At 41.1% G+C, this 22,096-nt stretch overlaps 1 protein-coding gene across 1 annotated transcript in view; it reads left to right on the top strand.

Annotated features, from left to right (window-relative positions):
- psmd1 (proteasome 26S subunit, non-ATPase 1) overlaps positions 1 to 16,288 on the top strand; it is a 42,704-nt gene extending 26,416 nt beyond the window's left edge. Inside the window, exons 20-25 of the mRNA XM_084548627.1 lie at positions 3,094 to 3,263; positions 6,657 to 6,749; positions 7,088 to 7,174; positions 9,067 to 9,234; positions 12,264 to 12,430; positions 16,070 to 16,288. Coding sequence (XP_084404753.1) covers positions 3,094 to 3,263; positions 6,657 to 6,749; positions 7,088 to 7,174; positions 9,067 to 9,234; positions 12,264 to 12,410 — 665 coding nt within the window. The 3' untranslated portion in view covers positions 12,411 to 12,430; positions 16,070 to 16,288. The remainder of the gene's footprint in view (positions 1 to 3,093; positions 3,264 to 6,656; positions 6,750 to 7,087; positions 7,175 to 9,066; positions 9,235 to 12,263; positions 12,431 to 16,069) is intronic.
- The last annotated feature ends 5,808 nt before the right edge of the window (positions 16,289 to 22,096 follow it).

Raw genomic sequence — 22,096 nt, forward strand, 5'->3', positions numbered from 1 at the left:
TTGACATGAATACATATTGTAGTGTCTCACACAAAGGAAGCTACGGAGGCTTTTCTGCCACTTTATTGACGCTTGAACATGGGCTACTGTCGGCTGTAGTCCATATCACCATAAACACTGTCAGTCTCACACTTCAACTCTCAACTCTACCATAACTCCCGTCTCTTGTCTGGTGCATTAACTGACATCAGTGACAAAAAACACGCTTTTCAACCACCCACAGCAACAAGGTCAAATAATAGAACACAACAGAACTACAGCCACTTATCAATACTGTGCGCTGCAGATATGTATAGCCTATATAAATTGGCACCGCCAATAGCGTTTAATAGTAGTTTACAGCGTGTTGTAAGATAGGATATTGTAGCCGGGATAAAAAAAAAAAAATGCGGCATACCTCCGAAGCCTTTTCCATGTATAACCAAAGGTTCTGATAACTTTAGACAATTAAACACGTGATGAACCTGCTAGTTTTCTGCAATGACCCACTGAGCTCCTCACCTGTCTTCTCGGAGGCGTCCGTGTTGTTATTGTCACGTGATCGGCGACTAGACGACTTCCTGCCAAAAGCATTATGGCGCAGTATTAAAGTCGACTAGTCCGTCAACTAGTATCCAGGTATCCAGGTCATCTCACGTGCCCAGCCTCCATTTATAGACCATCTCTCAGTAATTAATACAAATTGGTTAATTAGCTTTATTTAGTGGATTTTCTCTTTATTTAGTGGATTTTTTTAACAAAGCATGCCTAGTCTTTATGTTTTAATGGCTATTTTGTCACTACACTCTATGGTTGTAGTGACATTACACCTTTTGAGGGATCACAGTTATCCCAAGGCCTCCCTCACCAGCTCCTTGGAATGAAAGTTGGCCCACTGAACTAAGAGTTGGCAAAAACAGCAAGTGGGAGGAACCTGCTTGTCAAGTATACTCAACCTCTTCTCAAGTATTTAAGAGACTCTCGAGCACCCGGTTGTGGTGCTGAGACTCTTAAAGACTGACCTCGTAAGTTCTTCTGGCCAACGTTCAGTCCACCGCACTGGAATAGTTTCAACACTGGATGTCAAGATATGGCCCTGTAAGTAAATCATCATAGTGACCTCAGACTAGAATAGGTGCACAGCTAGACGGCAGCAGATGATTTAAGTGCTATTGTTAAGGTTGATTTAATTTTTAGTTGGAAGGATTACACACCATAACCTTTGTTTTAAAAAAAAAAAAAAAAAAAAAAAGGAAAATTCATCTTTTCGTTCTTGTAGTTATGACAAATCATCCTGGTTGCTTCCTCTGTTTTTATTCTCCTCTGCCTGTCTTCTGCTGTCCCTCCCTTCTGTGTGTCCCAGAAAGACAGAGAGAGGACTGTTACTCTTTTGTATTCGTTGTACTGTGCCATTGCCATCATTAATCACCCTCATCCACCCATAGATAAACCTCAAAACTTAAATTATATTTTTAAGGTTGAGCCTGCACTCACAGTGACAGTAAAAGTGAGAAGTTACTAGTTGGACAGAATTCCCCTCACATGTTCCCTTGTTCTACCCTAAAAGGAAATTCCTACATTTGCATGAAATGTTGGAATTTCCCGTACAGTAACTGCTTGTCTCTTGAATGCCATTGTCTAACCTGTAGAGGTCTGCACCTCAATCCATGGATACACCTCCTGATACCATCCGTGACCCACCACCAAACTGGCCATGCTGAAAGATGTTACATGCAGCATTTCATGTCTGTCTTTCATGTCCATCACATGTGCTTAGGGTGAACCTGCTCTCATCTCTGAAAAACACAGGACACCAGTGGCGGTCCTACCAATTCTGGTGTTCCATGGCAAATGAAGTCTGTTTCTGATTGTTCGGTCAGAAACACCAGTGGCCTGCTGGAGGTCATTTTTGTAGGGTTCTGGAAGCGGTCATCCGGTTCCTCCTTGCACAAAGAAGTAGATACCGGTCCTCCTGATGGGTTGAGCTGTCCTAGAGTAACTGACACAGCAAACCTTCTAGCAATGCCACATATTGATGTGCCGTCTGTGTAACCACTGTTGGGTCCAGGTATTGCCTTATGCTACCAGTGGTGACACCGACATTGCCAAATGCAAAACTAGTGAAAAACAGTCTGAAAAGATGACGAGGGGAAAGAAATATCAGTGACCAATCAAGGCAACAGAACTTCTTGATCTTACAAGTGAATTAAAAACAGATATGCTTTCTCTCTACATTATGTCTATATATATTTCTCCTCTTTCTATCACTAGTTCATTGCAGCTGGAAAAAGTCTGGTATTCTGGGACAGCTGACACACCTCTTACGATTAGTGATTTATCTCCCATGTATCTCAAATCTAGTGAAAATGGATGAGACCTATTTTATTAAATTAAATACAGGATACTGCAGACAATGCATTCTTGGGTGTAACTGGCTTGCCTGCATGTTCGTCCAATTTAAATCCTGCTCTGAGATCAACAGATCAGCCAAAAGACAATGTTTTCTGGGTGGTGAACATCCTGGTCTGTACCCGTGTTACCTTCCCACTCCCTGATCTTAGGGTTTTCGTGCCAAAAGTTCCACAATCATTAATAAATGCAACGTCAAAAAAAAAAATTTGATTTTAACTATTAACCTAACAATTTCCTTGTTTTCTGTGGTTTCACTTTCCCAGGTTAACACTGACATTTTGTCTGTATCCATTTTTAACTCTTATACTTCAGATGTAGTATGTATGGCTTGAAGTCTGCTGACCATGCTGTTTTTCAGCACTGTGAAAAGTCCTTTTCTTCGGTTTTTGGTACATGTAGCTGAAAGTCTTTTGTGCCTGTCGGTTGGCGTCCGACATATTTTCCAATGCGGACTTTCTGTCCGCTTTTTGTACATAGATATTGTTTGGCACCAATATTATGGAACTTTTCTTAAGCCAAATTATATCGTTTATTTATTTTTTATCTGCGTATCTGGAAAAAAATGCACCAATATTGTGATAATATAAAATGTGGGGTCATTTCGCAATCAAAAAGGTTTTATATTATGTGATAATAATAAACCTAAAGGCCTGTTCTATAATACTGAAGCCCTATGTAATCTTTCTGCTCTCTGCTTCCCAGGTGGACGTAATGTGACCATCTCTCTACAGTCCAGGACAGGTCACACTCACATGCCATCAGTGGTCGGTCTGCTTGTCTTCACCCAGTTCTGGTTCTGGTTCCCCCTTTCCCACTTCCTGTCACTGGCCTTTACACCAACAGCTATAATTGGCCTCAACAAGGACCTCAAGGTACTGAAGTATACTGGTTTTGCCTTGTGTTTCTGAGGGTCACTAATGTAGAGAGATTTGCCACAGCTGTGATTAAAATGTTGTATACAACGATCAGGCATAACAATATGACCATCTTCCTAATATTGTGTTGGCCCCCCTTTTGCTGCCAAAACAGCTCTGACTTGTCGAGACATGGACTCCACTAGACCCCTAAAGAGGTGTGCTGTGGTATCTAGCATCAATATCTTAGCAGAAGATCCTTTAAGTCCTGTAAGTTATGAGGTAGGGCTTCCATAGATCAGACTTGGTCCAGCACATCCCATAGATGCTCGATTGGACTAAGATCTGGGGGAATTTGCAGGCCAAGTCAACACTTCAAACTTGTTGCTGTGCTCCTCAAACTATTTGTGCTTTGTGGTAGGACGCATTATCCTGCTGAAAGAGGCTACAGCCATCAGAGAATACAGTTTCCATGAAAGGGTGTACAAGGTCACCAACAATGCTTAAGTAGGTGGTACATGTCAAAGTAACATCCACATGTATGGCAGGACCCAAGGTTTCCCAGCAGAACATTGACCAATGCATCACACTGTAGAAGGAAGGTGAGGGACAACAGGGTTAAAGTGACATACTTGCTGGGTTTGTCATGACGTGTTTCACTTCAAAACACAAGCCTTCACAGATTTAGCCTCTCACTGTTAGACCCGAGACCATTCTTGTCATGTAGAACAAACTTGACTTCCTTTCTGTACAAGAAATATCACCAGTCTGCTTCTTATTATTCCTCCATCTTGCAGTGAAACTGCCAAATTACAAGGTAAAAGAAAATGAGAAGTGCTCCCGGTCACACATTGTGCTTCATCCCAACTCTGCTACAGACAGTTGAATCATTTAGTTTCAGTGAACTGAAATTAGACAGTCTGCAACCTTAGTGGAGAAGCACTGCAATAACCGTTCCCTCAGATTAACGTACTCTAGGGTTTCTCCAGTTTAACCCTTACTTTAATAGTTTCTCCTGTTTAAACATCTTAAACGAATATTTGTTGCAAAGTCAAAATGTGGAATTGATTTACATTCTACCGTCGTTAGTGAGGTAGTTCAGCGCCCTAGTTTAGCATGTTAGCATGCAAACTCTTTCTAATTGACCTCTAACACATCTAAAGCAGAGGAGCTAATGGTACATTTATAAGCTCCTCTTAGGCTCTGTTCTCAAGTTGAGAAGTTGATAGCTGTGTGCAGTATTTGCGTGACAGCAAAGCAGGAATTTATTCAGGGAAGCCCTGACATGATTCACTTCTTACCATATGTCTGTATTTGCTCACAAGTGTAACCTTAGATCCCTGTGAGCGATGGAATGTAGCTTATAAGTGACAAAATGGCATCATTTGCCAGGTTTTAGCCAAGATTACTTATGCTGGCCAAGTTTCTATTTATATGAATGACTTCAGCGCTGCAAAATGTTGCAGACTTTTAGAGTCGTCGTTCTGACTTCAAGGGGACATTCACATGAATTTCCCCTGTTGGGAATTCATTTCTCTGGTTGTTCCTGCATCACTTGAATGCACAATAATACTAAAAAAAGATGACCGACTTAGAGAGGTATTTTGGAGTAAACTAGAGTGGGCAAAGTGAAATATTGACCAGAGGTTGACCCCAGAGAAGTGGTTATCAGACTTCCAACATTTAATTTCATATCAAAAATGTAAACCTCACTGTGGTTTTAGTTATTAGCATTTATTGTTTGAAGGACCATGAATTTCTGTATGAAAAGTAATCGCAGTCCATTATAGATAGATAGGTTGATAGGTGGGTTGATTGATTTATTGATTATTTATTAATCCTAAACTGGGAAATTTCACTGTTGCTGTACAGCTACTCGACACCATACATAAAATATAACAAAAAGCTAAAATCAACAATAAAAAATAGAACTAAAAAAACAAAAATCTGTACACAATATTTACAAGAAGTCCGGGGTGTTATATGCATAACGTTTGTTATTATGAAATAACAAACGTTATGCATCCACCCAAATTCATTTTGACAAATGTATGGTAACAACATGCATGTCAAGTTAGAGTAGTAACATTCACCTTTGAGACTTTGATAATATGTCTGTGATACAGTCTGCCACGCTGCTGATGTCTTCCCCATGAGGCTGGCAGAGTGCCTCCCAATCAGTCTACTCAAAGCAGTCCTACAGGGCCTCCTCAGCCTCTAGTGTCCACCACCTTACAGTCTTTTTGGACACAGGCTGCCTTTGGACAAGCGGGACATACTTAGGAGTTAACAGGACATGGTTGTGATCTGACCTGGGGGGACGGGGAGTGGTACTGTATGCATTGAGGGCATTTGCATACAGCAGGTCCAGGGTTTTGTTGTCATTATATTAGTTACGGGCATATTTAACTTTTTTTTTATACTTGCATTTAAAGACAGTCAGTTGCCTGTATCTATCATCTAAAAGCAAAGTACATACATCGAGTCAATCAGTCCTTAAGCATCGTTCACTGTGTCATACTGTGACCATATTTCCCACTTAGCCGCAAAGACACCTTCCCTTATTCTAAGCCAATAAGTCATTCTCTCCATGGTGCAAACCTCTCTTAGGATCTCTGACCTCTGCGTTGTTGTGGATGGTTCAGTCTTGCACCAGTTTCTTGTTGTTGCTTTTTTGCATGTGACCAATAATATTTTGGTTAAATATCTATCTTTTTCTGGGACATAATAAACTTCCAAGATACATAACTTTACATTCCCTGGGTATTACATATCCCAAAATGTCTTTCATTATGTTATGGATATTTTCCCAGAACGAGTTAAGTTTATTCAATTTTCAATTCAATTCTATTTATATAGCGTCAATAACAATACAAATCGTCTCAAGACTCTTTACAAAACCCGGCCTGAAACCCCCAGAACAAGCCTGAAGGCGACGGTGGCAAGGAAAAACTCCCTTTTAACAGGAAGAAACCTTTAGCAGAACCCAGCTCATATGGAGGGACCCATCTGCCTAAGGCCAGCTGGGTAGAGACAGAAGAAAGAGAGAAGAGAACAGCAAGATAAAATGATTATGACACTCCCAGAAAATGTGCGTGTGGTTTGCTTCTCTCTCTCTCTCTCTCTCCACATAACCGCCAACATGTATGTTGGGAGCCAGTTCGTTTACTCTTCAGTTTAGGTGTAATGAAATAACGGGTCAGGTTTTTCCATCCAAATTCCCTCCATGTTCTTGAATTTGTAGTTGTGTTTCACACATATTCTGCGGCATATTTCATATTTGACTAAAGTGGGAGATGCAGTAGGAGATTAGTTAACCATGTCATTATCTTCTCTAAAATGGATACTGTATGTGAACATAAACCAAAAATTAATCAAAGTTGACCATTTCTTTTGTGTCTTTCTATTCAGATGCCCAAGGTGCAGTACCGCTCTAACTGTAAGCCCTCAACTTTCGCCTATCCACCAGCTCTGGAGGTTCCCAAAGAGAAAGAGAAGGAGAAGGTAAGAACTGAGGCGCCACAACAAATCAGCTTGTTTTGCTTTCCTTTTTCTGAAATTATTAGTTCAGGAAAGCCGATATCGCTTCGTATTGATTTGTGAATAATTCAAAACCCTCCTCGTAAGACTCATCACTTTCTTGCCTGTTGTGTTTATTATTTTAGCATCTCTGGCCTATTTTTTCAGAGTTGCTCCGTTTCACAATCCTAGATGCTCTTGGAGAATATAATGAAAGACTTCATTTTGTGGTCGACTAGTGTTGTACACTTTAAGCCATGTTTGTAGAACGTCTGAATGTCTATGATATTATCTTACGTTGTGGAAATGTCTCTGCATTGCAGGTATCCACCGCCGTTCTCTCCATCACGGCCAAAGCCAAGAAGAAAGAGAAGGAAAAGAAAGAAAAGGAGGAGGAGAAGATGGAAGTGGTGAGTGGAAAAAGCGTAGAACCCCCTCCAACTTCACTGCTAAAAATGATTTATTTTCACTTGTTTCATTTTTTTAAAAGGCAGATTCATTTATTTGTTTATTCACTAAATACTAACAGTTTAGACTTCACAGTTTTATCTCCAGAAATAATAATAAAAAATAATAAAGGTAGGTAGACAAAGTCTGACTTACTCGACTTATTCACTCACTCGGTGTTCAGACTGTCAGTCCACTGCCAATTGAACTTTCATTGGGATATTCTTGGGGTGAGTTTCAATACTCTCTCCCACGCTGCATCTTAGCTCTAGTGTTGAAAGACGTGCTTGGAGACGTCCGATCTGCTCACATCTCAGGCTTTTGATTTTATTTGGCTTCAAAGGGAAGATCTCCACTGAAGCAGGGGTCAGGCACTTCAGAATCTACAGCTTTTGTCTATTTCTAGATCATCTATTTCACCCTTGTTGACTGTCTAGCTAGCCCTCATTCTTTATTGTCTTATTTATTGGTTTCCAGAAGAACCCAACAAATCATTTGCCAAGAGCAGGAAAGGCTCACAACAGAAAGATGGAAAATCAGAATTTATTACTTGTGACTCATCAATACGATTCTGATTGTATTCGGATTAGGGCTGGGCGATATGGCTGAAAAATGTATCACGATATAAGTGTTTCATATCAGTCGATATCGATAATTATTGATTCGTTTTTTTAACCTTCTACCCAGACTTCTCAACTGTGCTGAACTGCATCTGTTATTTCTTTATATCGCTTTGATGTTTTGTTGTATGGCACTGCTGCCGTGTACCTCTAGATCAGAGGTTGCGCTAGACTTTTTCGTTGTCTGTCACTTTGACTTAGCCTGGTCGTCACCATCCTACGTTTCCGCCCGAAATTTGATTTCGCTCTGCACGTTAGTCTGGCCAAACTGCCCTTCTACGGTTCGCGTGTAACCGTGCCAATCAGCGAACAGTTGAGTGATGACGCAAAACTCGCATGCCGAGTTGCTTGTAGTCCAGTGAAGTTTGTAGTTCAACAGCATAGCAACAATGGCGACGGAGGAAGAGACGCTAGAAGCCATCCGCGAAGTTGTCTCAACTCTCGAGACATGTCATTAACAGCCATTATCTTGATGAGTCATTGCCACCACGATGACAATGTGGTGATTTACCACCACGATCTCAAAACCGGTACAACATAGCCAGTGGTCTGTTTACTACTGAGAGCGGAAGTGGTAAGCGGTAAGAGCCTGAATTCCGGCGCACAATATACGTCATTACCAAACGTTGCTGATTGGTTAAGGGAACTCCAATGATTTTAAACGTCAATATAAGCATCCGCCCATTACGGAGACAGATTCCTATTACATTGGGCCAGACTAACGTGCAGAGTGAAATCAAATTTCGGGCGGAAACGTAGGATGGTGACGACCAGGCTAACTTTGACTGACAGGGTCATAAAAAATCCCGTCATAACTCATTTTTACCCGTCACTTTAATTTTTTAAAAATTATAACAATAACATATTCAATAGCATTTAATTTTCATTCATTTTTAATTAATATTCAGTAGCGGTGGAAAAAAAGATTCGGCTCATATAACTGGCACTCAGACACTCACTCACTTACGCACAATACGCAGAGAAACGAAACTTAACCGACTCATAACCGCTGCTCGTGGATCCCTGCTTAACCGAGTCAGCAGCCACTCACTCGGCCGGCAGAGAAACGAAACTTAACCGACTACTAATCAAGAGACAAGAGCCAATTAATATGCTCGCTCGCCACCAAGTTTGCAGACAACATCGGTCTGACTCTTGTCTGACTGATCAGGGCAAATACAGCACAGTTAAACAAGTGGCCCTGGTACAGAAAATGCTAATTCTTTTTTTCACAGGAGGTCCAGGAGGGTGAGAAGGAGAAGAAGGACGAGGAGAAGGAGAAAGAGAAGAAGAAGGAGGCAGAGCCAAACTTCCAGCTCTTGGAGAACCCGGCCAGAGTGATGCCGGCTCAGCTCAAAGTCCTCATCATGCCAGAGACCTGCAGATACCAGCCCTTCAAACCGGTAACAGCAGCCTCAGTATTAGTGTGTGAATGTGACAAGTAATTACTTAAAAGTCTAACAAAAAGTCTGTCCTTTCAAAAAAAGTTCAAAAAACTCAACTGGACTTGTAGAGTTTTTTGAGAAGATGTTTCACCACTCATCCGAGTAGCCTCTTCAGTTCAACTGGACTCTACAAGTCCAGTTGCCTTTTTTGAACCTTTTTTGGATATACCATGACCTGGATGACTGAGAACCTTCACAGACATGTCCTTTCAAAAAAGAAAAAAGAAAAATATTTAAAAATGTATGTATTATACAGTACTTTATTTTTCAAAGTACTGTATAATATATGCGTATTGGCATGGTGACCAAATGAGTCTTATGAAAGCATGCGCACACTGCTATAACTTATCGCTTCAGTTACAGTTCCTGATCAGATGATGGATTCAATAGCAGGGTGGCCTTTTTGCTGTTTTACCCTCACTTTGAAGTAGAAATAGAGCTTTTCAAATTATCACAAGCTGATTGTTTACTCCACCTCAGATTTTAACACAGGTTTTAAAGCTATATAAAACAGCGGCACCAGCTGTGCTAAAACGGTTGGGTGTTTTACACTGGACTGTGCTACATCCAACCTTGTGATAAATATTTACACCATCTAAAACTACGACCTGGCACAACTACATTCAGTGTTGAAGATGCACATCCACGCCAACTCATTCTATTCCAGTCACATTGCTACAGTTACTTATATTATTAAAAATGACATAAATAAATGACTCGGATTATGAACAAGAAAAACAATAAATCTCTACAGTATTCACTGTCGCAAAGTATTATGTCAGAGCCTTCACCATACCACCGCACCACCACATCAGCTATTTTCATGTTGGCAATGCACACAACCTGTGACAAAATCTCAGACTTGGTTCAAGGCCACATACGTACAGCCATAGAGCTGTTGTGGCCACTCATTATTATTTTGTGTCTGAATGCCTCCTGATCCTAAAGTCTGTATATTAGACACACCATCGTATTACAATAAAAACTGTCAAGACTTTTCACTGTTCGCCTGCCTCTCATGAGGCATAGGTGTTGGTCTCAGGGCTGCTACATACTCTGCGAGAAGTGAGAAATTTGTTCTCGCACCTAGGGCAACCCTCAGTTGTTCTCGACACATCAACTGGGCAAAACTTTTTTCTCATGGGTTGTCCGGCAACAATTCTGTGATTGGTCAGAAATCGGAGTGGGTGTGGTTAATGCAGAAAACCGTAAATGCTCGCGGCCACTGGGTGAGCTCCCACTGGGTGAGCTCCCACTGGGTGAGCTCCCACTGGGTGAGCTCCCAGATGCTACTATTCACACTATGACCGCTAATCTCTCCTGGGTAGAGATCGGCATACTGTGTGGGTACATGCTGAATGAACGGCATGATTCGACGAACAAGGTCGTCCGATCGTCTTGCCGGCATCCAAAAATAATAAGAAAAGTGCGTCTCATCGTCCATCTCCCACATCTCCCACATTTTGTTTTTGTTCTTGCTCGCCTCGAGAACAAGAACAAATTTCTCGCAAAGTATGCAACAAGCTTCAGACATGATGCATCAGGTACTAATTCTACCTAAGGCTTAAAATGTTGGGCTGGTTGCTAGTGCATTTCAGGGGCTAGTGCAACCAGCCCCTGAAATTTATTACTGTTGTTAATATTTGGGTGGTGAATAATAGGTATAGCTGCAAAAATTATTTTTTAGCTTGTCTTAAATACCAGCAGTAAATGTCAGATCAAGAGTTAAGGCTAACAAAGAATTCTAACAAAGAATTCATCACATAAATTTTCACCTCTGGTATTCAGAATATATTGGCCTTTTCTACCACAGCTACCACATTAAGTGTTTAATGTGTTGCAATAGTGTTATTTTATTTATTTATTTAAAAATATTTGTAGCACAATTAAATTCAATTCAATTCAATTTTATTTATATAGCGTCAATAACAATACAAATCGTCTCAAGACGCTTTACAAAACCCGGCCTGAAACCCCCAGAGCAAGCCTGAAGGCAACGGTGGCAAGGAAAAACTCCCTTTTAACAGGAAGAAACCTTGAGCAGAACCCAGCTGATATGGAGGGACCCATCTACCTAAGGCCAAATCTATAAATCTATAAAGTCCTGGAAGACTCCTAGATGACAACACACAATGTGCAAACAGCCTATAATAAAATTCAACAAAGTATCTCAGAGAGGGTTTTTTGTCTAAAATAAACAGTTTAAATCAGGATCCAGCCTGTTGGTTGATTTTGGCCACGTATCTAAGAGTCCAGAAACTCACCTCTCCAGGCTTATAAATCAGACCCCTGCTGTAAACGCTGACAGTTTTCCACTGTAAATGGCAAGACGACATGCAGTCGCCCAGTAAGCGCTCACCACAGTCCTGTAAAGAAGAAGCACTATTTGAGCTTTGCTCATTGGACACAAAATCAGAGTATAGTATCAGGTGCCAGAATGCTGCCTTTGCTTGTCTAAGGTTTTGTAATGCCGCTTTCCTTGTAAGGGTTTGTTTTTCATTCCAAGGCAAGTTTAGGAAGTGGAGAGGGTTTTGTAGACTTATCTTGAAATCTGGTCTGGAGATTTATTGAAAGACTAATATATCAGAACAAAGATGAAGTCTCCTTTGATTCTTCATTGGAGGTGTTTTACACTCCAAAACCACACAGTACACAACTCTATGACCTTCAGTTAACCCCTCAAATGACCCTGTTGCATGATTGGTTAAAACACATATGACGTATTCATTACATTTAGTACCTTTTGGAAACATGAGTGGAACAAGACCCTTAGACGCTCAACAGTAAATGCTCCAAGTTTACCATGTGGTATTTGTAATAATTGGCCTCACTGTTAATTTGTTTGACCCTGCATGCAGCACTTAAAGCCCAAATAAACGGAAATGCTCCATCATGTAAAAAAATAATTAAACTAAAATGTTTCAGCCAACGCTGCACCTCAATCCTTCAGCATCTCATCGTTGGTATTTCTCCCCATCTGTCACCAGCTCCACACAGGTGGGATCATCATCATGAAGGACACTAGTGAGGAGGAGGAGGAGCTGGTGGAGCCCGTCTCTGCTCACGGCCCCAAAATCGAGGAGGAGGAACAGGAACCCGAGCCCCCTGAGCCTTTCGAGTACATTGACGAGTAGAAAAGGCTCTCAAAGCAAAGGTATGTTCACACAAATCCCCCCTGAGCCAAGTTATTCGTAAGTTCACCAAGTGTCTGTTGATATTTAACACACTCGTCTGTCTTCCTTTATACAGATGTACAGTTGTGTGTCTGCTCACAGTGTCAGTGTACAGTCAACGTTACATCTAGTATATCATCTTTAACACACCTACATAACTTTCTGTGATAACACACAATGCAGGTCTGTACTGTTGTTTAAAAGCTGAACCCAGTTTTACCCACCACTAACTGAGGAATGTAAACATCCCTGCCATCTCCAAACGCCAGCATACAGGGCAAACCTTCTCACTGCACTCACCAGCAAATCTGGATGCTTGACGACTCCTGGCTGCTTGTTGTGTTTGTGTTGGACTGGCCGCAGCCTGCCTCCAATGTAGGAGCACACCGTTGCATGTGATGAGACCAATGAGGTGTCAATGACCAAATTAGGGCCTCTGTGTGTACTATGTCAAATTTTTATTAGGATTGAGTGCTGCTTGGCAGATTAAACACTGCAGGGATCATTGTCATCTTGACTTCTTGAGTTTAGGTGCCAAAGACGGCACGAGGGGCCAAGCAGTTGCAGTAACCTGGATGCAGATCTGATGCCCAGAGCACAAATATCTGCGGTCACAGTGACTTGAATGTGTTGTCTGGTCGATAAGATGCTACAGTGGGCTGTTGCATGGCTGTTTGGATGTGTACAGACTATGGGTTGTGCCGAATAGTCGGCTAGTCGATTTAACTGCTGCACCATGACGCTTTAATTAGCACGCCGACTAGCTCCCAATTATGTGACAGTTGGCAACTGCAGTTACTCCATTACACACTCATCTGAAAAGGCATCCGCTAACGCTAATGGACGGTTTATACTTCTGCGCTAAGTTGACGTAGCGGCTACTGTGACAACGCATACACATATGCAGAGCCTTCACAGAGCCTTCGCAGAGCCTAGTGTCGTAGCTGACATGCACCTCCCCAGAAATGTAACTACTTGCCGTGGCGACGCAGAGTGCAAGAGCTGTGATTGGTCTGCTAGATAGTAGCGTGTTTACCCTTTAGTATTTGTGACTGCTTCTCCAACTCTGCAATTTTGGGAATTGATTGTTTTGGGTCAATAAAGAGTCTCCATTGTTGAAAGTGAAGCAGGAAGTAGAAACAAAAATGAACCCAACTCTCAAATAAAAACACAACACCGACCAGCGTTTGGGTGGCGTTTTTACAGAGCAAGCCAGACTGAAGAGCCATAATAGGTTAATTCAATTCAATTCAATTTTATTTATATAGCGTCAATAACAATACAAATTGTCTCAAGACGCTTTACAAAAACCCGGCCTGAAACCCCCAGAGCAAGCCTGAAGGCAACGGTGGCAAGGAAAAACTCCCTTTTAACAGGAAGAAACCTTGAGCAGAACCCAGCTCATATGGAGGGACCCATCTGCCTAAGGCCAGCCGGGTAGAGACAGAAGAAAGAGAGAAGAGAACAGCAAGATAAACATACATCTGTCATAGATACACATATCTGACTAAAGTGTACACGTGGAATCTTATGATACAAACTGATGATGTTACATGACAGTTTGAAAATGTGCTTTTATGTCCCGCAGATGTATAAACTCTGCTTAACTCTACCTGGTGAATTTGATTGTCTAAAGTTATCAGACCTTTAGCTGCTATACACGTAAAAGGCTTCTGAGATATACCACTTCTTTTTTTTTTTTTCTTTTTTTAAATCCCGGCTACATTATATTATCTCACAACACACTAAGAAGCACTATTAACGATGGTGCCGATTTATATAGGTTAAACATACAGTATCTTCAGCGGACAGTATTGATAAGCGCATGTAGTTCTGTTGTGTTCTATTGTTTGATGTTGTCACTGTGGTTGTAGAGCGTGTTTTTTGTGATGCACCACGCGAGAGACGGCAGTTATGGTAGAGCTGAGAGTTTGCTGAGCGAGAGCCGCATATTGCAAGTGTCAGACTGGCGGTGTTTATGGTGTTGACGTGGGCTACGGCCGACAGCAGCCCATGTTCAAGCTTCAATAAACTTGCAGAAAAGCCTCCATAACTTCCTTTGTGTGAGACACTGCAATATGTATTCAGGTCAAGAATATAGATTTCATTGTTGCAAGCATTCTGAAGTCATTCAACCCTGAGTACAGACTTGACTTGCATGTCTGATCCTGAGAAAATCTGTGGAGAAACATTTCAGCATTTCACAGCAAGGATGCTACAAGAATAATTAACTTTACTAATGGTTGCTTCCTAAGGACGTCCCGGTCAAGTTTTTTCGCCCGCCGATCGGACTATTTAACATTGAGTATCAGCTGATCCGATCTTAAATAAACAAAATTTCCTCCCCTGGAGATTCAAGTTCAATAAATAGGGCTCTCAAAGTTAGACACAGTGTTTGTTGTTGTTTCAAGCTTGAGTCTGAGTGTACTACATGTATTCCATATGGTGATTTGTTTTTTGTAGTTGGTAGCATTGAATAACAATCTCCTCCAACCACCTTGCACAACATCCACAGTGCACAATTTAAGAATAGCTGACTGACTGACTTTTTTCAGAGAAATATTTTTCTACACAGCAGACATGCTTAGTCAGGTGATTTTTGGTTCTTCTTCTTCTGTTTTAATGGTGGTAGTCTAGTGTCTAAAAAGAAGTAGATTTGATGCTACAGGGACATAGTTTTGGTTTGGCAGACCTAAAACAAATAACTACAAAAGATCAGATCATTTTTAAAATGCCTGGGTTGGCCCCAATCTGGATCAGTCACTGCTGCTTCCTAATTATTTTATTTTATTTTTCCTGGTGTTCATGGATTCATGAGGTTCTAAATGCATAATTTTGTTGCTTTCAAATGTAATATGAACTTGTGAGAAATTGTGTACCCGACTCCTGAACCCAGACCTTGTGGAAAGTTTCCACCTACAAGGTTGTGAATACCAAAAGAACCATTCATATAGACTTTTGTTGTGAGCACTGTAAACATGGCCCCATTTGAAGACAGCACCAGTTGTTGGTGTCATTAGCTCGACTTGGATTGTCCTGATCTAAAAATCTTAAAAATTTTTAAAAACATTTTGATAAGTAACACTGTGGCATATAAGCATAAGTTGAACTTGTAATGTTAATGATGGCTCCATCTCAATGTCCCATTGAGCCTAGCCTTCAAAAACACTGCTTATACTAGTCTAAATGCTTGACCTGACATATCAGTGGTCTCTTAGACAACAGATATTTTTATAAAGCATTTTAGACACCATGTCAGTTTTACGCATTCAATGGGATCAACAGCAGAATAAGCAAGCAAGCAACATTTAAGGTGCAATTATGACTGTAAAATATTTTTCTGACAACCTCCATTGTCTAAAGTCTGAAAACCTAACAAACATGGATGTCAGTTGTTGTTTCAGGCAATTAAGCTCTAACGTTGTGGTGCTATATCATCAATGCACAGTGCGTGTAACCCTCACATGGTGGTATCAATTACAGATTTAGTTCCAATAAATTAATCAAATGACTCAAAACAGAAGGTTAAATTACTGTGAATTAAATTTCTGCTTGATATGTCCTGTGTCTGCCCATCAGTGTTCATCACTTCTTTCTTTTTTTTTTCTTTTTCTCCTTAGGCATCAGATGAATTCAGCATGTTGATCCAGCACCTCCTCTCTGTGCATCTGTATCCATCCGCGTCCCGGCTTCACTTCTTCCTCTTTTACACTTTTTTTTTTTTCTTCTTCTTCTTTGTTTACTGTTATGGGTTCTCATTCACCACACAGGGAATGTTTTACATTATCATCTTGTATAATTAAGAGTCAGTACAATTAAAAATAAATAAATAAAAAAAAATAAAATAAAAAAAGATGCTGGAGAGTGGTGTGTTTATTTTAGTGGATGTTTCACCAGACATGCGTGGAGGGAATCCCTCTAATCCCGTACATTTAAACTGGTTTACATTTTCAGCACTCAGCAGCAGCTGCTACAGTCCCCACATCGGCCTGCCTCTTTGTGAATGCAGAGAAGAAGTGCGCTCTACATCTGTCTCAAATATGTTAGCCAGAAACTCCAGAGGTGTGAATGAATGGGGGTTGTTAACAGGATGACACCCAGGTTAACCTGAACAGCTTCCACCTTTACTATTAACAGATCCCTCATGTGTCAGGTATGCACCACCCACAGATGACCCAATTTTTTGGGGGGGGTCCATGCAAATGAAGTTGCATGAACCCTATTGATTTTGTTGCAATTTTTCTTCTTATTATTATAATGATTTATCTTATTCTGCGTAGCTAAAGTGTCTGCCCAGGACAAACTGCAAGGGTGAAAGGCATCAAACCTGGTAACTTGGTGGAAGTCCTAGCATGTCACTTTGCCAAGGTGTCAATACACATGCTTGCAGCCAGGTGGCGCTCTAATAAGCCAATTTACGTTTTTCCTCATATCTCAAGAACCATGTGCCCGAGAAACAAAATTCTTTCTCCCTCTGATTCCTTATATAGCCCTGGTTCTAATGGGCCATTTTGTTCTGCCATTTTGGAAAAAAATGCACTTCAAAGCAAAATCAACTCCTCCTAGCCCGTTCATCCAATTCTCACCAAACTTGGCATGTATCATTTATGGACAATGATAATGAAAAGTTCTCAAAAGAACTTTAGCAGGGTTATTGATTACAAAATATTAGCTTTGGAGTTATACTGTGCCACGCTGTAAAAAATAATTAGCCATTAACTTTGTTGAGTATTTAATCAAACTTCGTATCATTGAATAATAATATGATTCTGTACAAGCACCCCAACTTTTGTGACCCTTGGTCTCTAGGGGGCGCGACAAAAGCAGCATTTCCATATCTTAAAAACTGCAATAGCTAACTTCATGAAATCTGGCATACACAATCTGTACAATATTGTGTAGATGCCCATCAAGTTGCATGACATTGTGTCTACAGGTGACACGGAAACATTCCATATGACTTAAAGGCCTATAACTTTTGAAGTATTCATCCAATCCTTATGGAACGTAGCAGCCGTCATTGTAATATGCTTGCGTACAATCATGCCACGTTTTGTGAAATTCGAGCTGTAGGGGGCGCTACAACGACTACATGTTTATATCTCACAAACTACCACAGTAAACTGCTTGTAATTTGACAGTAATAATCTGTGGATGACTCCCTACAGGCCCACCAAGTTTGGTGCAGTACAGTCTATAGGGGGCACTACTGGTGATTTATGCCTCTGCGTCCCGCTCGGGGACGACTTCACCAAGGCATGGACCTATTAATGATTGCTTGCGATCATCTAGTCATTTCTGAATGTGAATGGTGAAACATCTTCAGGAAAGCTCAAGCACGTTCTGCTGCCTTTGTTTCAGCTTTGTTTTTAGATACTTAATGACCTGGATCACTAAGAATCTTCACAGACATGTAGAAGAATTTATTTGATTGTGGGTTTTGGTTTTTAACTCAAGGTCAAGTTTATCATCAAGTGGCCATTTTTTTCCCCCAACCGAAGTATGGTTATATTTGGTAAACGAAGCTCCTTGTTGCAAAGTGGTTTGTATATGATAACACAGGCAGTTGTCTTCTGCATGAAATGCGCTGGAAGGCGACTTCTAATGCATACGACTAGTGGAAAATCTGCCTCAGCTCTGAAGTCAACGGCCGTCAGATGATTTGCTGTTCATCCACTCCTATCAAAGGAGCTGCCTATGTGTGCTTTGGCCAGACATTTGGTCTAATCGGTTCCTCCCCTCGCATTCCCAGATACTTGGTCACGGAAGATTGTTTAACAACTTGATGTTTCCATGTCTCAGTTGTCCGGGAACAAAATCATGATGCTGAAGATGGAGGAAAACAGTTCTCTGAGGTCTTTGACCTCAACCACCAAATCCATCATCATCGTCACACAACATGTGAGTTGCAGGCCTGCCAACAACACAACACTGCGTCTGTTCAAACTTTTCATACTTCCTCTTTAAAGGAGTGAACCTCATTCTTAGGTTTCTCCTCCTGGCAGACAAACAGCCAACACGAATCTGACTGACTCACTGAACAAAATGGCGAAGCTTTCCAAATTTTATTTTAGTTGTTTATTAAAGAAAAGTTTCAAAAGTATCACAGCTTTCTTATCAAATGGACCATTTCCTCATGTAGTGGTGTCCTAACGTGCCTTAACCAATCATCAAACATTCAGCTGATGCTCTTACCTTTTTTTTTTAAAATATATATACGTATATATATATATATCACTTTTTCAACAGAATTTAGGAAGCAGGCAGCAACTCTTATCTCTGCGTTTGGACCTGTGCTTTATAGAAGCATGGAAAAAAACTTGCACCTCCAAATTCCCTAATGAGTTCATCTACAGAGCACCATACAAGGAAAAAGTGATCCTTTGGTTGCATCCAGTCATGCAGGCCAAGCTGTGGAGAGGAGCTAATGTCTGTCAGCGAACTAGTAAACCAGCTGTCGAGGAGGGCGAGCAGACAGAGCATGTAGTCACTGTCTGTGGATGCAGCGATGGTAACTGTTTCGATGAAAGGCCGGAGGGCCAGCGGTGCTGTCAAAACAAGCAAGCGGACCCACCAGAGAGCTCGTCAGTCGGGTCAGCCAGTGTGCGACGTGTGGACAGAGATCTTGGCTGAACCAGAGGGCCAGCGAGTGACATGCCGGTGGTCCGTGATGGAGCTCTCCACATTCATGCTGCACAAACCCAGGATGTTGTGGGTTTTGGCTTCAGCAGCCTGCAGCTCGTAAATATCCTTCTGTATCTGATGGTGAAACAATAGAGACCTCCTTCAGAGAAGAAGTGTGGAGGAGAGATGATAGAAAAATATCCTGCTGTGTGGTAATAACTCCAGCACACTTTCATGTTTGTGCTTACTCGTTTCTCCTTTGCCTCACTCCCACGTTTCCTCATCTCTGTCCTAAAAGCTGGAAATCATCATTACCAGGTTGGATTTTAAGATAAGGCCACAATTTGACAAGTTGCTACTAACCAGAAAACTGAACACTTAATTGATTCATCAATCAACAGTATCTCTCCTCAGTCACTAGAGTGATGACTAAATGTTTAAATGTAAAAATAAATTATCATTTATGAAGCAAAAAAGCCAAATCATTCTGGGCTTTTAGAAGCAGATAAACTAATTGGAAGTCAACATATAAGTCAGGAGAGAACATATTGACCAATATTTTTATGAAATTTAAATAACTGTGAAAACGATCTTTACTTAGGACTTAGGACATTTAAGATCTGAAACATAAATTTAACGGGATGCCATACATTGTAGAAGCTAATGCTTTCTCTAAAAATAACTCACGTTTTTTTTTTTTTTTTTTTACTGTGTACTAAAATGGAACACATTGATTATCAGTTTATTCTAACATGGATATATGTGTGATAAACTAGATGCTGACTTATGGTTTGGCCTTCATTGAGGATATAAGAGATGTAAGTCAGCGCTGGATGTGTTTTTTCATTTGTTCATTTTTTTTTTTTACCTGCTATTAATTGATATTTATGTGTCCTTTTTATACAATCTTATGTTTCTTTAATATTAAACCATGTTTGGTTATAGTAATTCAAGGAATATCAAGTGACGGATGAAAGGTTGCATCTGTGTTTATTATTAATCTCAATGCGTCAGGTAGATTGAGTAAAACACCATCACATTTTGTTGCTGACCCGTTTTAATGAGCAGCTCTGGGGAGGTACATTCAGTTCTGGGTTTCTCTGCCACATGGCTGCTGTTTACTCAAACCCTGCCCCGCCCCAATGACTGAAGTTCAAGGCGTGCAGTTTCAAGAGTTATATAATGCTCCTTATTGGCACTGGCAACCATCAGCAGCAGCTGGGCAGGACAAGTGGCAAGCTCTGCATTTAATCCCCCCAAGCAGCACTTGGGGGATTGATTAGCTTCTTGAAGTGTCTGAGCCCTGATCTTGAATTCCACGGTTGATGAGAGCTGAGCAAAGCCCCCTCTGAACTGCAGGGGAAGGAGTCAGTGTTGTGTTCTCCCGGGTGGAAACATGGGCCTAAACATGGGACCAATAGTTTAAGTGTCCTGAAACTAACAGTTAAATCTGAAAATCTGGAAGTACTTGTACTCATATTTACAGCTTCTTCAGGCCATATATATACATATATATATATATATAAAATCTTAGAGGTCTTAGAATTGGCCACATAAAGATGCTAAGTACAACTAGAGCTGAAATGATGTCGGTCATTTGTTGTTTGCGGGTACAAAAATGCCAAAAACAAATCCAATCACTGAAGTGTATATTTTATGATAGTCTTCTTTGATGGTAAACTGTAATGTTTTGTGGGGCTAGACAGTTTATTAGATACCAGCAATCGGTATACATCAATTCATGTTGTATGTGAAACTTGATGGTCAAGTTAATGGTTAAAAACTGTGTAATATCTGATTAATTAATCTGATTAATAACTTGACTCAAAAGCTGATTTACTTGACTAGAAGTCCACATTCGTCATAAGTTATATTGCTGTTACTTGTGTTCTCATGTTGTTTACAAAGCCTGGCCTGAAGCCCCCAGAGCAAGCATCAGGGCGACAGTAGCAAGGAAACACTCTATTTTAACAGGAAGAATCCTCGACCCCTCTGTTTGAGGGCGTCCGGGTAGAGACAGGAGGAGGAACGAGATAAACATACATCTGTCATAGATAGATGTACATACATCCGACTAAAGTGTGCATGTAGAAGCTGACGATGATACAAGTACAAGATAAATAGTGGACAGGGACTCAGGGACCCCCAGCAGCCTAGGCATATAGCAGCATAACTAAGGGATGGTTCAGTGTCACTTGAGCCAGTCCTAACTATAAGCTTTATCAAAAAGGAAAGTCTTAAGCCTGACCTTAAAAATAGAAAGGGTGTCTATTCTGGATTTTACAGGGAGCCAATGAAGAGAGTTAAAGCTAGAGTAATATGATCTATCTTGCTAACTGCCATCACTGCTTTCGCTGCAGCATCATTGTCACTTTGCCTTGGAATGTCAGCAGCAACATTTTAAGGCATGTTACTAGTTCATTTGGTGAATTTAACCAGCACTGATCCGGTCACTGAGCTGACCTCTAGGCTCCCACTGCATCTATACTGTAAAAGAAGCACCTCCAGTCTAATTTCCCTGCAGTTGGCTGAGAGGAGAGTTCCATCTTCTGCGTGTCAGAACAGCTGGACACCAGACCAGCGGAGGAGCAGCTGGGGAAACCTGTAGGAAAAGCTGACTACTAACTGTCGCGGGGAGCACTGCTCTCTAGGGACGTTTCACTCTGGAAAAAAAAAAACAAAAAAAATCCCAACAAGATGGAAGAAGGAGGAAAAAAAAAAAAGGTGGAGGCAGCCGGGCCTGCTCATTCTGGGTGTGTTGAGACATAAACTAAACAAGCACAAGTTCTGGAGAGTGAAGCAGGGATCTGCAGGCTGGTGAAGGTGGTGCATGGTACAACACATTACCACATGCCTCGTCACACCTCAGACACCACCTCTTGTTCCCTTCCCCCCCGCACCCATTCATCATTAGCATTTAGAAAATATAGCCGGCACTGTTTGGATTCTCAGCACAAGGCTGCTCCAAAATATGAAGCTTGAACCTTTCTATTCAGTGTGAACACGGCCGGAGTAAAGATCAG

The sequence above is a fragment of the Chelon labrosus genome (assembly GCF_963514085.1).
Source record: "Chelon labrosus genome assembly, chromosome: 7".
Lineage (NCBI taxonomy): Eukaryota > Metazoa > Chordata > Actinopteri > Mugiliformes > Mugilidae > Chelon > Chelon labrosus.